Source organism: Manduca sexta, chromosome 18 (assembly GCF_014839805.1).
Source record: "Manduca sexta isolate Smith_Timp_Sample1 chromosome 18, JHU_Msex_v1.0, whole genome shotgun sequence".
Taxonomy (NCBI): Eukaryota; Metazoa; Arthropoda; class Insecta; order Lepidoptera; family Sphingidae; genus Manduca; species Manduca sexta.
Genome location: NC_051132.1, coordinates 2,659,752 through 2,683,883, shown reverse-complemented (window position 1 = coordinate 2,683,883; position 24,132 = coordinate 2,659,752). Strand labels below are relative to the sequence as shown.

Genomic DNA, 24,132 nt, shown 5'->3' with positions numbered 1-24,132 from the left:
ACCGTACACAAGGTGTTAAAACACACCATAGTGGTCTACGTAAGTGTTTCGCATTCCGGGATCAGCCTGTGTATATTCGGTTCCAACAGGCCGGCCTAATTGTGTGCTGTCGAGGGATAATCATCTGTCGTCAGTCGACATTCTATTGGACCCCACTCCACTTACACTTACGTGCAGTGCGGTCGCTTTACCGTGCATGGAAAAAAAGGTATTTTGCGTGCCAGAGGTGACTGGATATCACCACAATGTCTACTTGTCCGCCAATATTTTTTTCAAACTGGGCCCTTATTCTATATGATAGTTTAAACGCGTTAAGCGGCCGTGTCATGTTATCTTCGAGAAATGTGCGTGGTATGGTATTCTGTAAGCCAAATTTCTATAGTCCTAAACATGACGCGTTGTATTACGTGCTTGTTACGCACTGTTTAAATAACGTGCGGGATAGAGAATAAGGCCCCAGATCTTATTAAAGGTAAGGCAGAGTACAATTAAAACATTTACATAATATTCTTGTGTATGCCACTCCTAAAATGTGATCTGGCTAGTGTTCTGGTTTAAACTTAAATATCCTATAAGTTTATTATTAGGCATTATGAGACTTAAAATGTACTCAAAATTGAACCTTAAAGCTAAAACACCATATAAACAATTAAGAACAATAATAGAACAAGCAACAGACACGCAACACGAACAGACCTCGAACTGATGATTTATTCAACAACTCGCATTTTGGAAAACAATTTAATGTTGTTTGTAGAGTATAGAATACGGCAATTGATATAAAATCTAAAGATCTTAGAATAGTCCAAATTTTTATTTGTTGTCGAATAGAGCTCAAAATATAAAAATAAAAAAACTTAAAATACTTCAGAATAAAATCATTGGCTCTTCCACAATATATCGTAAATCAAAATTGGTTTTAATGGTACAGGGCATCAAAACTACACTTTCTTTTTTAAATAATATAGAAAAATGTTAAAAATATTTATCAAAACAGCAATGTTTACTAAAACAGGTCTCCTGTAATATACTTCTAGATTAACGATCTATTTCGTGGGAGCCAACGAAATGTTACCCTTCTTTTGTCTCGCTTCAAATTAGATTTTGGTTGGATTCTTGTAACGTTATTGAATATAAGTACATTGTAGTCTAAATAATATAGACTCGATGAAAAATATGGACTTATTAACAGAACTTATGAAGCTGACTTCATAAGTTCTCTTGACGCGAGTCTGAACTCGCTACCACGTTTTAGAAGGAATAAAAACTACGCAATGAATGGCCTACATAGACAATCATTTAAGATTTTAGAGTAAAACTAAACACTCTCTATATTTAACATCATTTAAAGTGTAATAACATTCATCATGTAAGGATCGAAACATTTTTTTTTATGTGAATAATTCTGTAATATGTTTTGGCAATTTTTTATTTATTAATTTATTTATCACCATCATTTTGACAATATTCTTACAGGTACCTTAAACCTAATACAATATTGTCGTTATTAACTATAGTAACTATTAACTAATACACTACTTAAAACTATAATATTTAAAAAAAAAAAACACTTATATATATTTTTGTATATGCTCAACATTTCTAAACTGTGAAATATGTAACAATCTTATATATTTATCCTGCATAACAAATCAGACTTAAAACAACTCTCTCGATTTCACTCAAATTTGTTTATTAATATCAGGAATTAAGTAAAATATTTTAATATTAATCATTCTAGTGCTGTATATTATACAAAATAAATAAGGGCCAGAATATTGTATTATCAGTATTTTCGCAAAACATCCGCGCACTTCACCGCCACATTGAAAGTACCGCCAGATATTTCGCCTTAAACTTTATTTCAATGCCATTAGAAGGGCGGCATTCAGTAGTGTACTGGCGGCGCGTGCATAGATCCTTGGCCCACGGCCTTGCTCGGTTAGCTAACTTACGAGGAAGATGGACTTATGTTGGACCGTATCCTAATCTATACGTATAATAAAACAGCAGAAATCGGTGTCTGTATATTGAAAGAAATGTAATAAAAAATAGGTGTTTATAGGAAAGGAATAAAACACAAATCAGCGATTCTTTTTATTATTTTCTTATGTCTTTTTGTTTGTTAGCGCACATCTAAACTTCTGAACGGATTTTCATGTAGTTTCCACAGTTGGACAGAGTATAATTGGGAGCAGAATTTAGACTATGTTTCATTTAAATCGCACAAGGGTAAAGTTATTCATGCGTACGAATTCGCGGGCTCAACTAGTTATTATATATACGAAAGTTTTTGATCGTTTGTTAGTAGTAATAGTAAGTACTGATGTGTAGTTTTGGATGAAATTTGGCCGATAGTTAAATCACTCTGCGGAATCCCAACCTAAACTCATTTTAATAAAGTCCTTTATTTACTGTGTATTTTACGCAAGGATTGAAATGACTTTCTCTCCACGGAATCCCGACCTAATCTCATCTTAATAAAGTCCATTATTTCTGTGTATTTTACGTAAAGATTTAATGAGTGGGATAAACCGGGCTCGCTCGCAATGTCACATTTGAATCGCGGACGAATAGGGTTGACATCAACCAGTCTTCCTTATAAAAAATACGCAAAGGTATGCTTAGTTCAAACACAAATTTACTCGTTCAGCTGTAAGTCGAAACCCGCCATCTTGCCTCTTAAAAATATTTAAACTCGGAAACCGGTGATGTTTTTAACAGCTATTTAAGCAATTGTTAATCACCTCGTAATGCTAAAATAAGTTTATAAGTAAGACTGTACTTGAGTAGGTGCTTACACGTACCTAATTTTTGGGTTGCCGGCTACGTTAAAAACAATTGTATCACCCTGTTCAAATTTATGTCTATCGCTGGATGAGGAGAGCGGAGGACCGAGCAACGTGACTCGCTCTAGGTAAGGCCTATGTTCAGCAGTGGACAGTTGTAGGCTGATGAGATGAGATGAGTTCAAATTTATACGTTATTTTAGTATCGAATCCCGGGGGCTAGGGTCAAGCGGTTGTACTGGGCTTTTCGATCAGTATTAATATCAGTACTCTGTGGCTGACATGGCGATACGCTCGCCCCCTATCACATCATGGGACGGAACACATGCCGAAGAGTATAGGCACATATTGAACCCCGATACGGCTTACATTTTTATGGATAATGTGATATGTGCGATTTCTAAATACTTTGCTAATACAATAAATATTTACTCTTACTTTATACGTCAAACCTGGCATTGTTGTGCGTCCTTTGCCGGTATTGTCTCGACACTAGGTCAGTCGTAATGTTATGTCATATGCTTGTAATTGGACAGTTGGCGGGCGTAAAATTTTACATTCATGTTTAGTATAGGAGTCATATATGAAGTTGTTAAATTTATTTTAGCTATTGATATTAGATTATAATAATAATTTGTATGAGTAGTTATATGTTTATATATTTCTTTTCATGTGTTTTCTAACGGTTGCAAATTACCATTATTATTACATTTTTATTAAGAACTTTCAATTCTAAAATGATTCCTATTCAAGGTTTTTTTTTATTCCATTCGTATACGTTATTTTTGTTTTCATATTGAACCGGCCAGACTTTTTGATGTACATATAGCACGTTTTTCTTCTGCTTTTCAAACTTGATATTGGCAGAATTGTCGTATAATAAAACAGCCAAACAAAATAAATTGGATTGGGTTGGATAGTATAGGAGTCATAAACAATAGAGACAAAATAGTTATGTACAGTCAAAAGAAAAAATAGTTTATTTACCTAATGTTTTTATCGCTTTTTGTTTTATATCTGCTATTATTATTCGACATTGGCAAATTCACCGATAAATAAACGGATGAAGCTATAATATAAAAGATGTCTAGCATAGAATATCCAATTGAAAGTACAACTACTGGCGCCAGGCGAAATGTGTAAATCCTATATCCGTAACATTGCATCTTATTCCTTTCTCAAGGTTGGATGTAACCTGCCGAGTAACACACGTTAAAGCGTGAGACAATTGCCAAGTGAGTCGATCGTCGCTTGTCTGATACGCCATCATTCATAGAACAAACCTGAAGTTTACAAAACTCTACACTGTATTTACGCTCGCCATTACATTTCTTTTTGTAAAATAAAGTTTATAATTTTTTTGAGAATAGTAAAAAACATTGTTAAGAATATGATGGGTAGAGAAAAAAAGCATGGGTCAGTATATAAAAGTCTATAGACGATTAAGGGTTTGAATTTGTTCGGTTGCTTACGTGGCTCAATGTACCTTCCATATGCATACCGTGATCATTTCTAAAAAATATATTTAATTATATTACATCTAAAACAAAACAATATTTCGTAAATTTCAATTCTGACTTAGATATAGAACTACGTTTATATTGTGTTTAAACACACACACACACACACATCACGCATTTATCCCCGAAGGAGTATGCAGAGCCGCAACCAGGGCACCCACTTTCCGCCAAGCATGTTCCGTCTCATGATGTGATAGGGGGCGAGCCCATCACCCATATTGAGTTGAGTTTATATAAAAGTCAAGCTATAAAAACAGTTTAACAAACAAACCTAACACCAGATTGTGGACATCCGCATCCCGCATACAACGCGATCGACGCGGCTGCACCGGATGCGACGCCGACAATACTCTGTTCCGCCACATTTCGCCGACAACCCGTTCGTAGCTTTCTGGAGGCTTCGGCAATTAAATTTTACATTTGGTTTCTAGTTCTATCTTGGTTTAGTAAGGTATTACTGGTCGTGGTATTAAGCTAAAGATCCTAACGTTTAGCCTTGATATAATATGTATTAATGTAGTGTAACTACTGGATGTAATAAGTCTTAACATCTCATTTTTTTTTATTACTTTGAATGACGTGACGAGCTCGCTGTTCGCCTGATAGTATGCGATAGGACCACCTATAAACAATAAAAACACCATTCAAAACCTTGAATCACAAAGTATTGTTTGGTATTCTGCGCTCGCCATCTTGAAACATGAGATGTTAAGTCTATGTCCAGTAGTTATACTGGCTACAATGTCCTTCAAACCGGAACACAACAGTGACTACGCACTGCTTGGCGGCAGAAATAGACATTGGTATTTACCCAGACGGAATCTCACATATGAGAGACCACCAGTTAAATATATGTAATACAATTTAAACAACCAAACAACACACGAACACTAAGCCTACAGAAGCCGTCTAACAGCTAATAACCCACAAGGTTTAGCTAAAATCAGCTACGTTTAGCCAAAGCGTTAAGCGACAAAATAAAATGCATCAAATACGAATATAGCACACAAAAGAGTCACACGTCGTGCGAAGTTGTGACCACAATGGCGTCACGGTGCGCCTTTTGTGAGCCAACACGGCCCGTCAGCGCTTCGATACCTATTGAGACAGTTTTCGTTTATATAAACTGTTCTGATGGTGAGGACGATGATACAACGATATTTGTTTAAAGGCATTTGATTACTTTGTTAGCGAAGTTTTTCCCGTGTAAATCGCGACCAACGAGATTTTTACAACTGTTCCTCTTCAACAGTTATCGTTACATTTCAGTAAATTTATATAAAATCGTTTGTATTATTAACCTAAACCTTCATCAAGAATTGCACTATCGTTTAGTAAAAACCGTACAAAAACCCGTCCAGTAGATTTTAAGAAAATCGATCACATACAGATAGCTTTTGGGGACTTTGTTTTATCATATGTATAGATAGATAATTTATTTTGCATAAATGATCGTAGAATTCTTGTATTTGCCCTCACAGGGTAGTAGTATCATAAATACTATAGTTGCTTTACTTAGTTTGAGATTTTAATAATACCACTATATCGTATACTGTCCCACAGCTGCTCACGAGCCTCTTCTACCACTGAGAGGGATTAGGCCTTAGTCCACACTGGCCTGGAACTTGAGTGTGTACCTAGCGACTGAAGCAGTCTCAATTTTAGATTTTATTTTTTACTATTCGGGTAATTCCAGTCACAGGAACCTCACGTATTTTTTTAAATCGTATTATGAGATTTATATAAGTTCCTCTAGTTGCAAAACGACCTGTCCATACATGTCACTAGCTTACATTACCATATACATATGTTTATCATCATAGCATCAATACAAGAAATAAGTAATGCGCATTCTAAAGGCAATTGTACGATAATTCTTTTTAAATTGTCATTCAATGAAGAAACTATTGACATATCCAGTTAACTATGAAAAAGTTGCTTAAAATACAAAAGGTGTTAACTGTATAATGTATTATTGATAAAGTAGTAACAGCATATGTAAGCATAAACCTTGTATATTCCATTTTTTATAGCAAACTGCTTCATTAGATATAAATATTTCATTAATAGTATTAAAAAGATCTTAATCGTGTCAACGAAAAAAGGTGACGTGGAATGGTCAAATAAATAAAGGTTTTATAAGATGTCCAGGTGTTTTGCTAGTTTATGTCGATAGTCTAGCCTTTATCCTAGTGAGTGATACTAAAATAATTATTCGACTTCACTTCCAAGGAATATCATTCACAATACACGAATTATAGTTATTTATCATTTTCATTTATTGCTCACTTGAAACTAGACATTAGGAACAGAGACTCTTATACTTTTTATGTTAGTGTGTGAATTTCAATAAATCCAGATCAGTGGAGGGTTTTCTGAACACCCATGCTTCCAAATTAATTCGGATATTCGACGCACTACCGTATTCCTATTTTACCGTCACACTAGTAAACATACTATTACAGGTCGCAATGGATCCGTCATTAATAACCTTCTAGCCGAAATTTGGCCAGCACAACCAATTAGAGATCAGCTACACAGGAAATATTATAGTACACAAGTGTTCGCGCAATACACAGGTTCTGTTCCTTCACTCTTATAGTCCGATGAGACGGCAGTCCGACATGACCGCAAGCGCAGCACCAACAGCTTTACGTGCTTCATTATTAATACCTCAAAATGGAATCATGATAATCAGCCCGTTGCAGTCCACTGCTGGACATAGGCCTCTCCAAGTAACGCCACAGAGTCTGATCTCCTGTTTTATGCGGATGCATACTGGATAATCTCTGCCAGCCCTCTTGTGTAAGCCATCCCGCCATCTCGCCAGAGGGCGTCCCAAACTACGTTTGTCAAGACGCGGTCTCCACTCCAGAACAGGCTTTCTCCAGATATCGATAAGGAATATATCGTTGTAATATCGTGGGCGGCATAGCGCGCGTCACCTGCTCGCCCGACGCGTCCTCATTCATTACTATTGAGACGGTAACCGTAACTTGAAAATAACTGAAGACATTCTCGAACAGCCTTCTGCGAGCATAATGCTGTATTGTTGTGGCTTGTATTAACTGTCTACGAGGCGAATAACTTGTAATGTTATGTAAGGGAGTTTATGGTTTGGAGTCTGGAGTGTACAGATATAAGCTGTCAATATGACGTTTGTTTACTAGTAGCAGTTGGGATAGATCACTGCAACGTCTATTTCTGCTACCATGCGGTAGTGCAAGCAGTGTTCCAGCTTTAATGGTATTGTATCCGGCATTATTACTGCATTTCTTGACTTGTAATTTTGTTGGACGACGAGCATATTACGGTATTATAGAGAGATTAATACCGTAATTAGGTGTTGGTCGCGACTTCGCTCGTATGAAAAAGCTTTCAAACTTTGAAACACTGTAGCGATTCATAGCCCTACCTATAGGACGTTAGCGCCATCTAGTTATCAGATAAAAAAAAAACATTATTTCCAATGGGAGAAATATCCGGAATGAAAAGTAGTCTATGTGTTATACCCGGTATATCTTCGTACCAAACAATATCCAAAAAAAAATTAATACATAAATTAATATTTGCACAGTTAACGAATTAAGAGACAATAGTTTTTCATTTGCAACAATGAGATATGGTTGATTCATTGTTATATTATTTGTTGAGTGTAAGTTGAATGCGATAGGACGTAAGGACGTCCCAAAAACATGTGCATTGTGTAGGACAAATGTGAAAAACTCATACCTGTAACAAAATAGACTTTTAATGTAAGATACTAGGGGTTGCTCGCGGTTTCGCCCGCGGGAAAAGCCCTAATTGCTACGAAAAAACTGCTCAGTCACTGTAATCATCAATAACTGTATAAAAAAAAATACAATTAATAAAATAAAATAAAAATTTGAGTAAAAATTAAAACATTTGCCACGGGAGCAAATCTTCGGGATAAAAGCGTATATGTTATCCAGGACATGGTCTACACGTATGCAAAATTTTATCAAATTTAGTTCAGCTGTTTCTGCATTTACTCCTAACGAACATCCAATAATATTTCGCGAGACGAAAACATATATTCTACTTACCCATTCACGGAAAAGGGTGGTGAACCAAAATAGATATAGTCACTCGATTTAGAAATAATACTTATCAGTCATTTTGAAATCTTACAAATAGATAATATTTCTATTGCGGGTACAATGCACTCGAGTTTTAAAAGTAAAATAACAAAAACATGTTTTTGCAAATACATTATCATTTTTACATCTGTTGACTGATTTTAAAAATAGTTTTTATTTTAATTATACATGAAATCAGATGTTGAGATAAAGGCTATGAATTGGAAATAAATATCACTGGCTTGGGATATGCTTCTGGCTTTTGTAGTATTTTTTTTTATTTTTTAATAACTTTCCGTCTTGTCTAAGAATTAAAAAGATATTTTTGATATTGCAAAAATATAAAACAATTTTTACATAAGGCAATTTTTAAAATCATTAAATAGATTTTTTACTGCGTTATTTCTCATGTCTTAATTAATTTTTATTTGAATTTATTTCACAAACTATATATTATCTCGGATATTTGTTTATTAAGTCAATAATCCAAATTTATATAGTTTACGAGTCCAAAACGCACCTGTACAAAGGACAATTAGACGCCTGAAACTATTTAGCGTGAACGAAAATAAAATTACTGCAAATACAATTATTAATCTTAAATATAAGCGTTGTTCTGTAATATAAAATAATAAATGTATTGTATGTATTCTTCCCCACCAATTACAATGAGTACAGCTAAAATTACTGGTGGTAGGATATATTTTATATCCGCCAGGATAGCGACCACCGTACACAAGGCGTTAAAACCCACCATAGTGGCTTACTTGTGTCGCGTTCCGGGATCAGCCTGTGTATATGCGGTTTCAGCAGGCCGGTATAATTATGTCGATTGTAGAGGGGTAATCATCGCTCGTCAGTCAACATTCTATTGGATCCCACTCCACTTACAATCAGGTACAGTGGGGCCACTTAGCAAAACACAAATAAAAAATAAATTAACGCAATATATCGACCGATAGAACACAAACGACTTATCCTTAAACCTAACCTTCAATTATAATTTTATAATATTTCACAGTTCATTTTATATTCGCAGAATAAACCATGCATTAATCAATAATACCTCATAAATATGAGTAGCGAACGCCCAATTTCTTAGTGCAGTGCATACGTTTTGCTGTAGTAGTAGTAGGGTAGTTATCTGTAGTGCAATGTGTCGCCCACTGTGCGGATTTTGTTATTATTTTAATGGTTATCCATTTTGGAGGTAATATAAATAAATTAATTATACTTTGTATTAAATTATTGTATTAAATACTTTGTAATTAATTATACTATGTAAAAAAGCGGCGATAGCCTATTTGGGTGTGGAACGGACTGCCGAGACGAATGTCCGCAGGTTCAAATCCCCAAGGGCACACACACCTCTGACTTTTCTAAAAAATCATGTGTGTATTCTTTGTGAATTTATCGTTCGCTTAACGGTGAAGGAAAACATAGTGCGGAAACCTGCACATCTGAGAAGTTCTCTATAGGAATTTCGAAGGTGTGTGAAGTCTACCAATCCGCACTAGGCCAGCGTGGCGGACTAAGGCTAATCCCTCTCAGTAGTAGAGGAGGTCCGTGCTCAGCAGTGGGCAAGTATATAATACAGGGCTGATATTATTATTATTATTATATTAAAAAAATGTTTTTGTATTCGCTTACTATTGGTTGACAAATTTAAATACTGCTTCGGCTGTTATTTTGTTAATTTACTGAGGAAGATTTACGTGTATAGTAAAGTAGTTACGGTTAAATTGATTATTGATATGTTAATACAAGCAATGCACCGATTTCTAAACATTACACTAAAGATTTTGGAGGCACCCGCAAATAAAATGACAAAAAAGCACCTTCGGTCTTGTGAGTCTAAAGGTTTCAACCAACATCTCAATATTTTCCCTCCGGCGGAATTTGAAATCAACGCTTGTTTTTCTTTAATATCGACACGAAACGTGACCCTATTACACTTCATAGTAAGCAGAGTGAAGTCCATAGAATGACAACTAACAAGGGATGAATAATTATCCCTTTCCAGTCAACATTGGCATCCGATATACAAAGGATGATCCCAAATCCCATCCCATCCCATTTTTACCTTGAGTACGATGGTTATCCTAGCAGATACCAATATTCTACCATCAGCGTACTACCGTTGGGTCCATATTTCTAACTCCAGTGGTTAATGACTAATGATACTTATACGTGAAATTTAACACACCTTTTGTTAGTCATTTCCAAACGGTTTGCATCGAAATATTCATCCATTGTGCTATGGATGACGTAAACTACGCAGAATGGATTTACTAGAGGTCAACTTAAAATGGTCGTTATCGACATAGAACTTCAAATGGTCACTAAAAGACTATTTTTAATAAAGTACTTAGCCTTAGTTGAACACGCCTTAAGTCATACATTTAAAATTACCTAGGAAGACAATATTATTCATTAAAGGTATATAATACATACATATATATGTAGATATATTATATATATTTCTTTACATAAGATCTGATAGGGCTATGTCTAACACAAAGGCTGCACCAAAACCAGTAAATCTAAAATATTTAATTCCGATTGCTATTAACGATTCCAATTTTAAATTTGAATCCGATGCCGACAATAAACCAATCATAATAAGTACATAATTTGTAAGGTTTTTTTTTAATTCTAATCGGTCCATTTCCGCGAACCATTGAAAAAAAATTGGGTTCGATTTTTGAAATCAACTATTAATTTATGCTAAATATTTAGTTGTAACCTGTATGTCACCCGCAGGCTAGGCGAGGGTGACAAGCCGCCGACGCTGTCGTCGCCGAGCCCCGCGGAGCAGCCGCTGGACCTCAGCGCCAAGTCCACCTCCAGCACTAGTGGGACACCGCCGCCGGACTCCAAACTCCTCGACAACAGGTAAAATATTAAAATCTACCCTAGTTTCTTAGAAAGGAAGTGTCTCAGTTGGACCCCTGCTTACTCCTTTCGGAAAAAGCACGGTCTGTGTGATCATACGTCTATCACAAAAATGTCTTATTTTTCACACACTAATTAAAATTTGCTTGTAAAATTCTAATATTACTCACAAAACGAACAACTTTTTTCGAAGCATCATATCGGGCATCCGTCTTCAAATAACTATATCAGACGAATACAATACCAATGAAGGTATCATGAACGCACTGGAGAATAATGCTACCGATTTCTATGACAGGAATGACTAGTACCCCTAGTGGAACGATCTACGCTCTACATAAACTGCTCTACCATCTTTTTATACTGAAAAGCAACGCACTTACATTTGCCATCATAATGGACGTGTTTTGCTTCTTATATACGGTCACTATCCAGCCCGATACAATATCCAACCACACACCATCTGCAATGTCTATTAATTAAGGTATATATAACATATTAGAATGCCGCTAAAAGCTGTAAGTGAGTTGCCAATGAAATTATCATCGCATTGATGGCCCTAAGCCTCTATCGAGGTCGGGTTGCCATAATCCTATTTAGCTAATACTTGAGATAATTGTGTATAATTTGCTGTTCAAACTGCAAGGTTATGCTTTGCTTGAGGTTCTGATTGGACTTGGTAAAAATTAGACATCGTAATACATTTATAATATAAAACAATTTATTTAAGGTAAAATAAACTCCAGTTTTCATGGTTACCTAGATTGCAAGCATTGATTGGGTTTAGTGGAAAACCCTAGGTTGCGGGTTTTCCATTCTGAGCAGTCATGCCACAAAGTCATCAGTGTATTCATTGCTTAAGATACGTTTTATCGGTAAATGAAACCATACGAGCCGATTTTAATACTTGAAAACTCTCCAAAAGAATTCCGATGGGATACGAACTCTACCAACCCTTCTTAGGTCTGCGGAGTCGCAGAAAGGCCTAACTCCTCGTAAGCTAAGGGGGTAAGATAGGGGTCCAACAATACCAATATACAATACATAATACATTACATTATATGTACAATACTATAAACTTCGTACTGTAGTATCCAGTTGAATGCGAGGTACCTTTATTGGTGTTTATATAATGTTTTATTCTTTATGATTTCTTATGTTTACGCAAATGATATTGAAATAAAACTATTTTGCGGATTATATCACGGTTTTTTATATTATAATTTTCTCCCGACGTTTCGAAGACTTTGCAGCCTTCGTGGTCACGGGGCAGACTGAGGTGTTGGTCGCCTGAAAAGTCAAAGTTACAATATCTACCTACATTTTATAATTATACAATTCACTTAAACGATTTGTTGTTGATTGTCCGGTCTACGCAGAACACAGGATAACGTCGGGAGAGAATTAATATAAAAGGCTGCGATAAAATCCGCTAAATACTTTTATTTCAAATTGTATTCCTTGTTCATTGTGTTTTAAATTACGCGAGTAATAACTATTTCTTCATTCAATAATACAAGACTATAAAAACAATCCATCCGAATTGACCTCGGAGTACCTTTAGGCATAACATTCCTAAGAACGCAACACATACAGAACATTTGCTACGGACGGCACATAATGGCACTTCCTACTGCCAACTCAGATTACAAAAACAATAGTAATGTGAACGCACTCGTAAAACTATGAAAACTAAAGTGATCGGCCACGCGGGTCGACGAACTTTTGACATACGACTCTTTGATAGCGCTTTATAGCTCGTGCCAAACTTATGGTCGTTTGGTTAGACTGTTTCGAATAATTGTGTCGATAGGCGAGGAATCTCAGGTGCAGTAGTCACTTATTTGTGCAAAAATAAAATCGCATCAAGGGCCTTTTAACAGTAATGAAGCTGCGTAACTCTGGTTTTTTTTGGGCATAGAAAAGTGACTCCACTGCCCCTGAAGATCGTGGAGTAAGGTATATTAGAATATCGACTAGCGAGAGATGATTATCCTTCGACAGTCGACACAATTATGTCTGTTGGAATCCGATATACACAGACTAATGCCAGAACGTGACACTCTTACGTGTACCACTATGGTGGTTTTTAACACGTTTTGACGGTGGTCGCTATCCGGACGGATATAATATATATCCTACCAGCAATTGCTCAAGCATTCATGCTTTAGACTGTATGCAACTAGGCTCAAAAGTGGCTCCATATTTCAATGATACAACAATTATTTCCAAGAAAGTATTTCAAAAAACAAACATCTTTGTCAGGGAATTTCTTAAAACCCTTTATCTAATCGCGCAAGTGCAACAAACCAACCATTTCGTCATAAAAATGCACTATATTTAGATAATGTCACAACGATTCAATTCAGTGTCCTGTTGGTACAAGATAGGAGTTCTTTCGCAATTCGCAATTAGTCCGTTGACGTCCAGCGATAAAGTCCTTTGACTCCTTGCAAGATTATTTAAAAGTGTTCGATGCACTCGTTGGTAATAGACATGGGCGATAGGGGCCTTCAAGGCGGCACTAGATATAAACAGTAATAAGTCATTGAATAAATCCGTGACAATGAGAATTATCGATAGAGGTTTATGGTAAAGTATATTTTGGTAAAGTATATAAGCGGCGATAGCCTAGTTGGGTGTGGAACGGACTGCCAAGACTAATGTCCGCAGGTTCAAATCCCAAGGGCACACACCTCTGACTTTCCTAAAATCATGTGTGTATTCTTTGTGAATTTATCGTTCGCTTTAACGGTGAAGGAAAACATCGTGAGGGAAACCTGCACATCTGAGAAGTTCTCTACAGGAATTTCGAAGGTGTGTGAAGTCTACCAATCCGCACTAGGCCAGCGCGGTGGACTAAGGCCTAATCCCTCTCAGTAGTAGAGGAGGCCCGTGCTCAGCAGTGGGCAAGTATACAATACAGGGCTGATATTATTATTATTATATTTGAATTTCTCGTCTCTCGTCAGTCGACATTCTATTCGACCCCATTCCTTACCATCAGGTGTAGAAGGATAATTTTGCCGAACAAGTAAAAAAAACTTAAGGCGATACCTCAAGGTCCATTTTCATACATTTTGTTTCACCTTTAATAATCATGGATATTTCGGCCTTTAAAATTTAATATGACGAAATTTTAAAGGCAGAAATATCCATGATTATTAATTATTTTTACGTTTTTCTTTCAACTGCGAGAACTAATCACTAACTAGACGTGAATTTAAATTCTTTACTTGCCAATACTTGTTTAGTTACCCAGATTAAAGGTGAAACAAAATGTATGAAAATGGACCTTGAGGTATCGCCTTAACATAATGTAGTGAGTAGATACAGATGCATCTTCTAAAAGTAATCTTGACGGCCTATAGGGATAGTAGAGTACAAGTTTCAATAAAGGTTCAAGGTTCATATAAAGTAAGGGACAGCTTGTATACAAAATATTGAAAATAGTCATGCATATCGTAGCTCAAAATATCCTGCAAAACCTTACAAACTCTATTTCTTCTATAAGGAAATTGCAATGACCACCTCTTATTACCAATTATCATCTTTCTAGTCCTAAAGTAGTCTAGATATCTGATTACATGTAGATTCGGGCTATACAGTTGTCAATGCCAGTATAATTGGCCATTTAGTTAATTTTCCAGAGTGACGCATGGTAACAGCGCTTTGTATTTAGGTGGTTACAGTAAAACATTGATCAGGCGAGAGGCTGGCTCGGCTTGTCAGTTTTATAAAATGCTGGATTGAATGAGTAACTCTTTTTCAATTATTTTTTAATATTTTGTGCAATTACTGGTGGTAGGTCTCTCATATGTGAGAGTCCGTCTGGGTAGGTACCACCGCAATGTCTATTTCTGCCGCCAAGCAACAGTGTGGAGTCACTTTTGTGTTCCGGTTTGAAGGACATTGTAGCCTGTGTAACTGGACATAATAACGTCTCATGTCTCAGGATGGCGAGCGCAGTGGAATACCAAACAATACCTTATAATTCAAGGTGTTGGATGATGTTTCTACTGTTTATGGGCGGTCAAATCGCTTACCATCAGGCGAATAGAAAGCTCGTCCCGCCATTCAAAGTAAAAAAAAAATGTAGATAGATATTATAACATTGCCTTCTTGGACGACCAATACCTCAGACCCTCGTCGACCATGCACGTTGCAAAGTCTTCGAAACATCGAAACAAAATTCAATTCATTATAAAAACCGCGATAAAATCCCAAAAATAGTTTTACATTGATGTCTAACTTTCGCGTAAATGTAGTAAGTCATTATGTAGTAACTCTCCTGACCGCTGATTTAGGTACTTGCCGAGTACAGCCGAATAGTCACGAATACAAGTGCAAAGCTCATTCGGGTGTATTCGGTATTCATTATCCAGTCATAGGAGATATTCGGCGAATTATTCGCCTAGTCTAAATATAAGATTCTACTGAGAGGATATAGACCAGTCTGCAGATATCTTTATAATTCTTGCGGAGAATTCTCATTTCTAGACCTATTTCCTCCTTTAAACTTTAAGTTATATTCAGTGTTCCTTGGTTAGCATTTTACTATAGAAAGAAAAGTTTTCAATGCACTCCCCTTGTTTCGGCAAATAGAACAAAAGCAAACACAAGAAAAACGCAATTTATATAGAGCCAGTCAACTCCAGTGCGTTTCCATAAAGAAGCCAATGTCTCCGATATTATACACAATGGCCAATCGATAGCAGAATAAATTCATTCGGTCCGCCGAGATGTGGGTCGCACGACTCGGCCAAAACAAATAAAAATGCACCGATAGACTGGCGGTGCATCGACCTTGCATCCTCAGAGATCGCTCCCATCCCCGCGACCGGATTGCAACCCTAAATACATAGCCCCTAGGTACAAAATAAAATAGCGCGCACAACGAAAAACAAGAACTTAAAAAATGAAATCGAAGACGACAATCGAACGCGCTCAATTGTGAACTTTAATGAAATGGAACACGACTGTTTTTTGCTATCTCAAGGGTGGTGTAAAGACGCTTCCATAGCCGTTATCTGACGTACGCAAATAATTCGTTATCTGAAATTAAATACGGTTTCGAAATGTTTGGTGTTGAGCGATTGTCGTGTTTACTGTGATGTTGACCTGGATGGCGAAAAATGCACCACCGTGACTCACGGTTAAGCTGCACTCGATTATTTGCACTGAATTATCCTGTTTAAAGAATACACAACTATGTGCTTTATATTATAAGGTTAATTTTAGAAGGATATTGAGTTGTATGCTGTTCACATAAGCATACATTACAATTTACAAGGACGGAGGAATCTTTGGAACCAGGATAATTTAAAATACGTTGTAAACAAATATATCTACTTATGTATTTGTTAGTACTTGATTAGTCGAGAACCTAAATGGTACCTACCATTTATTGTAATGCCCGATACAATATCCGCACATTTTAAAAACAAACTCATGCAAATAGTGTGAATAGTGTAATCACGAAGTTGTTGCAATCCGAGCTGGATCTATGAAATACAAGTAATGGTTCGATTTACTTAAAATAACAGCGACTTATCGGGAATATCGCGCACTAGTTTTTATTGATTTTAACAATAATCGTTTGTCTATAGATTGAAGCGTGCATGCGCGGAGAGCGCGGGCTCGGCGTCGGCGTCGCCCGGCAACAGCGTGGCGGGGGTGGCGGGCGCGGCGGCGGGCGCGGCGCGGCGCGGCTACACCGACGACGAGCTGCAGGCCGCGCTGCGCGACATCCAGGCGGGCCGGCTGGGCACGCGCCGCGCCGCCGCGCTCTACGGCATCCCGCGCTCCACGCTGCGCAACAAGGTCAGCAAGTTCGGACATGCGGAGCCGCCCGACTCCGAGCCCGACAGCGACGCCGATCGGCCCGACTCGCCGCCCTCCGTCATCCTCAAGATACCCACGTTCCCGCCGCCGGACGACAAGAGCCCCTCGCCGGCGGCCGCGCCGCTCGCGCCGGTCACGCCGCTGCTGCCGCCGCCGCAGCCGCTGCAGCCCTCGCCCAGCATGCTGCTGCCGGGCGTGTACGCGGACCCGCCTGCCACCCAACACATCTTCACCTCACTCAACGACGTCATCGCCAAGAGCATCAGCCAGAAGTTCCAGCAGCCGATCGACCGATCGCATCAACCGGACCTACAGTTCCTGCGCGGGCCGGACGCGCGACATGTGTCCGTCATCAAAACGCAGCCGGACAACCAGCGCAACTACGCGATGCCGAGTAACTCGAAGGCACCCGCCAACAACGGACAGCCGGCTGCCGGCGGCAAGGGCACGCGGCCCAAGCGCGGCAAGTACCGGAACTACGACAGAGATAGCCTTGTAGAGGCGGTGAAGGCCGTGCAGCGCGGAGAGATGTCGGTGCACCGCGCCGGCTCCTACTACGGCGTGCCGCACTCTACGCTCGAGTACAAGGTTAAAGAACGGCATCTCATGAGGCCGCGCAAGCGCGAGCCCAAGCCACCGCAAGAGGTGAAACCACAGCCGCCCAAGCCGCCGCCACCAAAGCCCGCCACCAAGCCGTTTTCGAACGGACTTAACGGGCCCGACACGCCGGGCTATCCGACCGGCTACCCGTTCTGGCCGGCGCCCGGGTTCCCGCCGCCCCCGGGGCCCGATCTGTACGCGTCGCACATGATGCGGAGGCTGCGCGACGAGGCGCCGCCTCCCACCAACGGCTCGTTCCTCGAGGGCATCATCCGATCGAGCCTGGAGCGCCCGGGCGCGGCATTGCTGCAGCGGTTGACGGAGACGCGCGCGGGGGCGGAGGCGCCGAGCCTGATGCGGCGGCTGGCGGGCGAGCCCGACGAGCCGCCCGCGCGGCGCCCGCGCATCGACAGCTCGGACCACGCGCTGGCGGCGGAGATGCGCGAGGCGGTGCAGCGGCTGCGCGCGGACAAGCTGCGGCCGCGCAACGGCACGCCGACGCCGCCCGCGCCCGCGCCGCTGTCGCCGCCCGCGCCGCCCGCCGCGCCGCCCGACCGCGCCTAGTGCCGCCCGCGCGCCCCGCTCTACCGCATGCACTGACGCACGTCGGGTACTGAACGCGAGACGTTCCGATCTCCTCGCTCTATGTGATAATATTATGTAAAGTACATTCCGTCGGGCGGCGCGACCGCCCGCTCCGAACACTCACCTACTGACAATAAACCGACACGATCCCAGTTCCGCCGGCTCATCCCTTCGTTCCCGCGTTTGTCCACAGCCCAGTGTTCACACACGCGACACATGACGCGTCCAGTTTCATTTTCTGCTTCCGTGTACCGCCCCGCTGTACACACTGCATACACACACCGACACAACACACACACACACACATACACACACAAACACGACACATGTATCACCAAATATCACAATAGTTACCTAAAAGTCACAACCAGTTCAATATATCACAGCTTTACTAATGCAATATCACAATATAGTAGTGTTTAGTATCCCATGACGGTGTCGGCTGCGTTTGTTGCGACGCTCAATGTTGTTCTCATAAAACGCGACATGCTTTTTGCATCGCTGTCTATGAAAAATACATAGAAATCATTTTTTAATACAACTTATTTCAAAAGTGTATTCGAATATTATAACGACGTTTTAAAAAAAATAATGTTATAGTAGAGATTTCAAATTTAAATAAATAGAACGACAGTGAGTGTCACATACGACGCTAGGGTTGTCCAAACTCACCTTAATCCGGAGAGCCTCGACGTTCGACCTTGTTTTTTAAGTAAAAGACAACCAAAAGTTAATGTTATAAAATTAACTATTTAAAAGTAATTTTTAATTAACTAAAATGAAAAAAAAACATTGCAACAAATTAATGATAAAGCTAGCTATGAGTGTAAATGTTATCGATTTTTAAGTGAACTATTGCAGATTTTGTGCAGTGTTTTTATAATTAGATAGGTAATATATTGAATGAAATTATTAGCGCTAATGGCGGGTAGTGCGGTTGTGGTACTGTCTTTTGTATCGCGAGATAAAGGAAAGGCACTAGTAGTAGAGGCGGGGCGCCAGCGCCGCGAGCAGCGGCGAGGCGACGTCGGCTCGCAAGGACTTATGTGCAATTATTATTTTGTATAAAATAATGGTAATTTAAAGTGTGTCTAAGCTAACACGTGGATTTCCATATTACTGAATGTGATATTTAGGTATTACGAGTGCGGTTTGAGTGACGACCCGCGGGGGCCCGCAGGCCCCCCATCATTTATATACACACGTACGTACATTAAATACATCTAGTGAACTTATATATTTTATGTACTATTATTGTATCTTAAGAAGATATATTCTTATTTTTCATGGTCCAAGTTTTAAATGTTTTATCGACTATACAAAAATGTGGATAATCATTATTATATTCTTGTCGACTTTAAAAAATATAATTAGCCCAAAAATCCTCAAAAAAAAATACTAAATGATATCTTCAAATTTGTGAAATTTTTTGGTGTTCAATCAAAAGTATATTATTGAAGTACGAGATGGAAAAAATGTATACGCTCTCCCAGATAAATCTAGGTAAAACTATTGGATATAAAATTATCATACGACACTTATTGTAAGTTATGTGTAAATGTGCGCCTCATGGAAATTAAGAAATCTTTGTATTATGTATGTAACTAAATATATACATAATTATATTATATACAAGTTAAACATCGTGCATTTTCTTCGGAGACCACGGATGTGCAAAATAGGACTGTTGGAGTGTGGTTTCGACGTTTCGACATGCATTGCATACTATTTACCCGCGGACCGACTATTTAACAAACAATATCCAAATCAAAATACATATCCCCAGTGCCGAGATGTCGAATGCATTCTCTGTTAATGAAAAATACAAAAATTTTTATATTCAAAATTTACTAGTCGATAGCATACTTTCACCTTTGTTTCTCTCTGTGCATAATTTTCGACGTATTTTTAGCGTTTAGTATTTAAAAAATCTAAAAAACGTTACGTGCATTTATCTCATTGAGTACTTTTATACATTGAATAAAATATTTACCGTCGTGTTGACAACCCTACCAGACCGCATTTCGAATTTATTCGAAAACACAAACTATAAAAATTCGTATTATATTTATTAATACTACACTACCAGACCGCATTTCGAGTTATTCAAGAAAAGAAACAAATTAAAAATGGATTTTTTCTTTTTTTTCGAAACTTTGCCTAGGGACCTACTACCAGACCCGCATTTCGAATTTATTCGAAAAGGATTTTTTAAAATCGAACAAGTTCTTTTTTTAAATACGTACACGGACCTGTGTGTTATGCCTGACATTTGTTGATAGCTTAAAAAAGGTTATTTTGTGTAAGTTTGTACAGAAATAGGATGGGACAATTTGCAAAGAGAATTTAGATAATAATCAACATTCCGTTTAGAATGTTACTAGATTTTTTTAATTATAATATAAATATTTTTTGAATCGGGAACAAATCATTATGTTATTTAATCTTATTTTGTAACGTTAGTTAATTTTAAGTGGCTTTATTTTAAATAACCCTATATATTAATTATATTGAGATGTTAAACATGTCATTGTTTTATGTGAAAGCGTACGGGGTTCCCTATTCCCGGGACACAAAGAGAGTTCGCGACTGATATGTAGTAGAAATGGCGACGTGGCTCACACGCGCTCGGTCTGTACAAATGGTATACGCCGCCTTAACACTTAAAATGTTATTTACAGCGATGCACCACACATTTAAAATAATCAACATTCTAAGCGCGTACAGTTAATTCCAAAGCATCTCATGTGTGTTGATTATTTTAGACGAGGCTGGAGGCGGTTGTTGTCAGAGTCCACTAAAAAGTAAAAATTTAAATCTGCCTCTATTCAAATACCTCAATAGCAACAATGGAGTTTCATTCGACGATGATGTGGGCCGCAGTGCCTCGGACGACAGCCGCCCGGCCGCGCCGCTCGCGCCACGAGATCGCTCGTTTATTAGTGAATCATTTTTATTGTATATTGTTCGAACATTTTTTTTTCCACATAGTTTAAGCATTTTAGTTGATACTGTAGTGTAATTTTTCAATTAATAGGTAGCCGGTAGTAATTCTTTAATATTTTGTTAATTTTTTTCGTAAATATAATAAATTCTCCGTAAGGGTTAGATTAGAGTCTTGAACGGTCCTCGATCGGTCCAGGAACAAAAAGACAACGGACGGGAGTTGCATTTCATTAATTAAACAAATGATAATATAGGAATCCGCGAGACGCGAACCGACCACTATGTGCAAACTGCATACAGCCAGCGCGCGCTCTCCATGTTCCAACGGAGGCGAGTGCATTGTTCTCATTTTGAATTTTTAAAATTCGACCGCCGAGTTACGGAGTTCGAATTTTGAATTTAAAACGAGACGTGTTAGTCGAGCTGGGATTTCGCGGGGAACTCGTAAAAGACATTGCCAGATCTTATTTGTAAGCATTTTGAACAGAAGTTGTTTGTTTGTGTGACTGTACCTAACTGTATGCGCGTTACTGCGCGCGCGCCCGGGGGTATGTTGCAGTTGTTGTGCCGGCGCGAGCGCGACGCCGCGGCCTCGGTGCGCGCGCGGGGAACGGGATTATGTTTCTCTAATGTAAGATCACCTTTATTGTCACTAATTGTTTTCCTTTTTACATCTCGTATGTATTTTCTAGATGATTAATTTTTAATAATTATTGTACTATTATTACAATAATTCGACTTATTATTATTGACATTTAGAATTATCGTGGAAAGGTATAGTGTAACGGACGTTCTAAAGGATCAAGGCGGCGCGCGCGCACCCGCGTCGCGTCGCGTCCACACATTATTTTGTTTAAGTATAAAAAGAATATGTACAAGACGAAGCATTTAATTTTAGACATATTAAATATAATGTTATGTTTATGAAACGGTACGGTGTTGATTGGACTAGAAAATGTTTTAAAATGTAATATATACGAGTAAATTGAACGCTTAAGCGAGGTAACATCACATTGCTGGGGGACGCCTCACGCCACTTCCTCTACACGTACACGTTCTGTGCCGCCGGTTTGAGATTACGTGTTTCTTTTCGCAATCCCGAGCAGGCAGCGGACCGACGCGTAATGTAGAAATGTTATCGATAAATGTAAAACGCTCACATTTCATTTTTTAAATAATATATAAACTCCGAAAAGAGCTAATAAGATCAAATTATAATATTGTTATTTAATTATTGAGTACAAGTTTATATGAAATATTTTTTTTTCAATATACCCTCACTCGCCTCTATATTTTTTTTGTTATTTTGTTCCTTTAGTTTTTTATTACAATTGTTTAAATGTCATTGATAGATTTCGCCTTAATTTAAGCGACTCATTGATGATTATTTTTTATTAAACTTTATATAAAATAAAGCTATTATATATTTTTCATTTCCTCAGTAAGTCAAGTGATGTTAGGTCCTCCCGCCGCGGGAGACCTCAAAATGATCAATTGGCGATTACAATTGGCCCAAACATTATTGTATTTAAAAAAAATCTAGTCAAATTTTTAGTATGAAAAAAATTTCGACAATGTTTCGACTGAAATTTTTGATAGTTGAGAGAAAAATGTGGAAAATTTTTAAAACGTCCAAAAATTCGAAGTCGCCAGGCGACTTTAAAGTTAATTTGAAAAAGACCGATTTGACATTGTGGAATTGTAGATAATATTATATTAAAATTGTTTCTTACGTACTTTGTAACTTTGGATGGGACAATTTTGAATGAAAAAAAAAACTGTTTTTTGTTCATCGTGTATTGTCCCGTGTCTATATGGTGTTTATAACTTACGTTAAATATATTAACGAGATGGCTGGTTAGGCAGGTGTGAGAATGCGAAAATATTTAAAAACCTGTATACAATAAATTTCTTTCATTTGTTGAAGTGCATTTGTTTTATTTCTATTTTCGCCCTAATATAAAACACATTTTTACCCACACAAACATATTGCTTTCCATATTCTTGAATAAATATATGTAATTATAACTACCTGACAGCACAATTATTATTACATATAATAATAATAATAATATCAGCCCTGTATTGTATACTTGCCCACTGCTGAGCACGGGCTTCCTCTACTACTGAGAGGGATTAGGCCTTAGTCCACCACGCTGGCCTAGTGCGGATTGGTAGACTTCACACACCTTGGAAATTCCTAAAGAGAACTTCTCAGATGTGCAGGTTTCCTCACGATGTTTTCCGTCACCGTTAAAGCGAACGATAAATTCACAAAGAATACATACATGATTTTAGAAAAGTCAGAGGTGTGTGCCCTTGGGATTTGAACCTGCGGACATTCGTCTTGGCAGTCCGTTCCACACCCAACTAGGCTATCGCCGCTTTCATTATTACATAATATATTTTTCATATTAGTTTATCTTCACATAAAATACTTTTTTGTCGGCCATGATTATACAAAAGTGAACCCAATTAAAAATGGCTGACATTCGAAATACAAATAGAATACAAAAAGTTTGCATTACACTGCCACAAAAAGATTTGAATTTTCGAGTTCCTTTTTTAAAGTGCTCTACAAAAGACTTTTTGTGCATTCACTTTTAACGTCTGTAGGTTGTAAAAAATATTGTCTTGGCCCAAAAAAAAAGGCGGAAATAAATAAAAGTGAATTGACAGCTGGCGGACGAACATAGGACGCACCAACCGCATCAAAGCATACAAAGTTAACCAAGAACCTGTAATCAGGCTATCGGCGAGCGCTGTAAGTGGGTAGTTTAACAAAAAACAATTTTTATACCCATACCAATTAACAGTTTGTTGAAAACCCTTGCAGACTGACTTACTGCAAAT

The 24,132-nt window shown here is 38.3% G+C and overlaps 1 protein-coding gene across 7 annotated transcripts in view; it reads left to right on the top strand.

Annotated features, from left to right (window-relative positions):
• LOC115453157 (mushroom body large-type Kenyon cell-specific protein 1) overlaps positions 1-23,205 on the top strand; it is a 214,493-nt gene extending 191,288 nt beyond the window's left edge. For all 7 annotated transcript variants that reach the window (XM_037440234.1, XM_037440235.1, XM_037440233.1 and 4 more), the window contains 2 exons: positions 11,173-11,304; positions 16,914-23,205. In XM_037440234.1, the coding sequence (XP_037296131.1) occupies positions 11,173-11,304; positions 16,914-18,312 (1,531 nt within the window). In that variant the 3' untranslated portion in view covers positions 18,313-23,205. The remainder of the gene's footprint in view (positions 1-11,172; positions 11,305-16,913) is intronic.
• Positions 23,206-24,132: the final 927 nt, after the last annotated feature.